The sequence below is a fragment of the Crocodylus porosus genome, unplaced genomic scaffold (assembly GCF_001723895.1).
Source record: "Crocodylus porosus isolate Cpor-Errol unplaced genomic scaffold, CroPor_comp1, whole genome shotgun sequence".
Classification (NCBI taxonomy): domain Eukaryota; kingdom Metazoa; phylum Chordata; order Crocodylia; family Crocodylidae; genus Crocodylus; species Crocodylus porosus.
The window spans coordinates 21,603,955-21,607,577 of record NW_017728909.1 but is presented as its reverse complement, the minus strand read 5'-3'; the positions used below and the strand labels follow the sequence as shown (position 1 = coordinate 21,607,577).

Here is a 3,623-nt window from a genome sequence, read left to right as displayed (position 1 = left end):
GACGAAGATGCGTTTCCTGCCCCACAACAAAAGCCACGTGGTGCAGAAAGCAAATTTCTTCCTGACCCCTGACGTCTGCTCAGTCAGTGCCCTGAAGCGTGAAAGCCCCGAGTCTCATCCAGGCGGGTGCGACTTATCCGGGCTGCTCGTTTCCGACCCCCTGTACGGCGCTCTCCTCCCCGGGGCCTGACCCCCGCCCAGGGCGGGCGCCCCAGCCCGACAGGCAGGGCACACTCAGCCCCAACTGCAAACTGCACAGAGCTCCTTTCTACCCGCCCGCGGCCGGACGTCCTCGGACACGAGAGTCCCTGGGCAACACGCTCTCCCGTCAGCTGCGCGAGCTGTGTTCGCCGGAGGCCCCAGAGCCAGGCACCTCCAGGAAGAAAGCCGGCTGCTGGGCTTCCCCGCCTCAGGGATGGGACTTCGGCGCGGGAGCCTGGCTGCACGCGCCGCGCTGCCTTCCAGTCCCCTTGCGCTGCTCTCCTGGGCTCAGGCGCCGGCAGGAGGAGGAGGAAAACGTGCAGCAGCCTGGGAACCCTTTGTCTGGCTACTGCCCATGCTCAGGCAGGTTCCTCTCTCTCCGGCACAGCATCGGAGAGAAAGCGGCTGCGGAGACTCCCCCATCTCCCCCCTCCCGGTGATGAATGCTGCGGGACCCGGCAGGTCAGCCGGTGGGCTCGGCGCGCCTCCGAGGCGGCGCTCGTGCGAGCCGTGGTAAAACACGACTCCGTCCCCGGAGAGCTGCCCCCACCTCCCCGGGACCAGCTGCGCGCGGCCGTGCCTCTGCCGTCACGTTCCCGTCTCGCTCCATCTGGAGCCGCCGGGCCGGGCGGCCCCCCACCGCCGCCACCACGGCCCCCCCGGGAAAGAGCAGGCACCTCAAGCCGGAGACCGCAAAACACATAGAGAGGCCGTTACTAATCTCCCCTTAAAAACCTCCAGCGTGACATCAGGCTGCATCACCGGTGAGCCGGCAGGATAGCAATCCTCTGATACAATCACTCGCCTGCACGGTCAGGGAAGGGCCACCCGGGTCAGATTTTCCATCCCGCGCCCCCCGCGCCAAGGTCATCACGCGACGGGAGCCCGTGTCAGAGGAGCGCTCGCGCGCCAAGACGGGCGATGATGGGGGCGACAACGGGAGGGCGCGCGGGCGGGGGCAGGCGAAGACACTTACCGAAACTTTACAAACGCATTCAGAGTCCAGGCCGTCATTTTTAAAGGCTCCAGCTTTATTTTAAACATCAGCCCCGGCAACGAGACGCTTCACCTCTGCAGAGCTGAGGGCGACCGAGAGCCCTTCCTGGCCCGGCCGGCGGGACGGGACGGAGAGACGGGCGCGCTCGGCGCGGCGCCGGGGAGCGGGGCGGCGCGCAGCGGGCATTTCCCGCCCGCGGGAGCCGCCGCGCCGAACTCCGCGCCGAGGACAGGCGGCGCGGCTCACGTCGCAGCCGGCAGCCTGGGCGGACGCGCTCCTTTGTGCGCAGCGCCGAGCAATCCCCTCCCCGGCCCCGCACGGGGGAAGAAACCATTCAACGAAGTCACTTGACAAGCGGCAATTTTCCTCTAATTGGTTTCTCGCCGTTTCCTCGGCCTGAACGACGCGAGCGCCGGCCCCCCACCCCCCGCGCCCGACCGCCCGCCCTGCCCTGGGGGACCGCGACGGCTCCCTCCCCGGCCGTGAGGACGGGGACCTGGCGGTCCCCGGGCTGCGCCAGAAATTAATGGCTTGACGTCTCCGCTGTGTCAGCGCCGCTTTCCCCGCAGACAAATCAGAGGCGGGCAAAGCGGGGACGCGGCGAAGCGGGAGAAAAGGCACGTTCGCCGCTCGAGACCCGGGCGTCCTCCCCGGGAAGACTCAAGGTTAAACGTGTCTGCGCGGTTCTCGCAGCCCCGCCGCCCCCCCGATCCCGAACGCTTCGCTGTCTCGGTGCAGCCGCTTTCACCGACACCCCGAAGGCTCCCGCCACCCTGGCACAGCCCCTCGGGCACACGGGCCACGCAGCCCCGAACACGGACCCTGCCCGGGGACACCGGGGGCATCCCCCCAGCCCGCGCGCCCTGGCTCGTCCCGTGGCTCCCGCGAGCAAACGAAGCCCCCGGCACGAAGGGCTTTGCCCTCCCTTCGCAGACTCCCGGCTGGGCTGGGGCCCCGTCCCGGCAAAGAAGCGCCGAGAGCCGGGCCGAGCGACGGGGGAGAGGCGGGCGCGGGGAGCAGGGGCAGGGAAGAAAAGTTTGTTTGCCGGGGAAGGGAGGACAGCGGTACCTCTCCGCGCGGCTCCAGAAGAGCAGGATCGCTGGCATGTCCGCCCCGCACGGCGCTCCCCAGGCACCGCAGCCCGCACCAAGTTTGGTAAGGCAGGAGGCAGCGCGGGGCAGCGGAGCCCGTGCCCACCCGTGCTGGCTGCCAGCCTGCGCTCACCAGCCAGAAATGTCATGACTACGCGGCTGACTCATCCGCCCCGGCCCACTCGCGCCCCCCGGGCGCGGATCCGGCCCCCTCCGCCTCTGCCCGGGGGAGGGGCCCGCGTCCCGGCCCTGCCGCGCGGGGGCTCCTGGCTCAGGACCCCGGGGCGCCGGCGCCCTGCAGCCCAGCCCTCGCACACCCGGGCTCCAGCCCTGTCCCCAGCCCTCGCACACCCGGCCCCAGCCCTGTACCCCTGCCCTCGCACACCCGGGCTCTAACCCTGCACCTGTGCCCTGCACCCCAGCCCTCGCACACCCGGGCTCTAACCCTGCACCCCAGTCCTTGCGCACCCGGGCTCCAGCCCTGTCCCCAGCCCTGCAACCCAACCCTTGCACACCCGGCCCCAGCCCTTGCACACCCGGGCTCCAGCCCTGTCCCCCAGCCCTTGCACACCTGGGCTCTAACCCTGCACCCCAGCCCTTGCGCACCCGGGCTCTAACCCTGCACCCCAGCCCTTGCGCACCCGGGCTCCAGCCCTGTCCCCAGCCCTGCAACCCAACCCTTGCACACCCGGGCTCCAGCCCTGTACCCCAGCCCTTGCACACCTGGGCTCTAACCCTGCACCCCAGCCCTTGCGCACCCGGGCTCCAGCCCTGTACCCCTGCCCTTGCGCACCTGGGCTTTAACCCTGCACCTGTGCCCTGCACCCCAGCCCTCGCACACCCAGGCTCCAGCCCTGCACCCCAGCCCTCGCACACCTGGGCTCCAGCCCTGTCCCCAGCCCTCGCACACCCGGGCTCCAGCCCTGTACCCCAGCCCTCACACACCCGGGCTCTAACCTTGCACCCCAGCCCTCGCACACCCGGCCCCAGCCCTGCACCCCAGCCCTCGCACACCGGGGCTCTAACCCTGCATCCCAGTCCTTGCGCACCCAGGCTCCAGCCCTGTCCCCAGCCCTCGCACACCCAGGCTCTAGCCCTGCACCCCAGCCCTCGCACACCCGGCCCCAGCCCTGTACCCCTGCCCTTGCACACCTGGGCTCTAACCCTGCACCTGTGCCCTGCACCCCAGCCCTCGCACACCCGGGCTCTAACCCTGCACCCCAGTCCTTGCGCACCCAGGCTCCAGCCCTGTCCCCAGCCCTCGCACACCCAGGCTCCAGCCCTGCACCCCAGCCCTCGCACACCCGGGCTCCAGCCCTGCACCTGTGCCCTGC

The 3,623-nt window shown here is 70.5% G+C and overlaps 1 protein-coding gene across 6 annotated transcripts in view; it reads right to left on the bottom strand.

Moving 5' to 3' along the window:
• Window positions 1-3,623, bottom strand: part of DNAJB5 (DnaJ heat shock protein family (Hsp40) member B5) — a 19,965-nt gene that overhangs the window by 15,980 nt on the left and 362 nt on the right. For 2 of the 6 annotated variants that reach the window (XM_019531883.1, XM_019531884.1), the window contains exon 1: window positions 2,267-2,298. The exons of 2 other annotated variants lie outside the window; for them this stretch is intronic. Coding sequence is in view for 2 of the 4 variants with exons in the window: in XM_019531879.1 (XP_019387424.1) it covers window positions 1,178-1,245 (68 nt within the window). In the remaining 2 variants the exon portion in view is untranslated. Of the gene's footprint in view, window positions 1-1,177; window positions 1,322-2,266; window positions 2,464-3,623 lie in introns of those variants that run through there. 2 more of the 6 variants (XM_019531880.1, XM_019531879.1) reach the window with 2 other exon arrangements.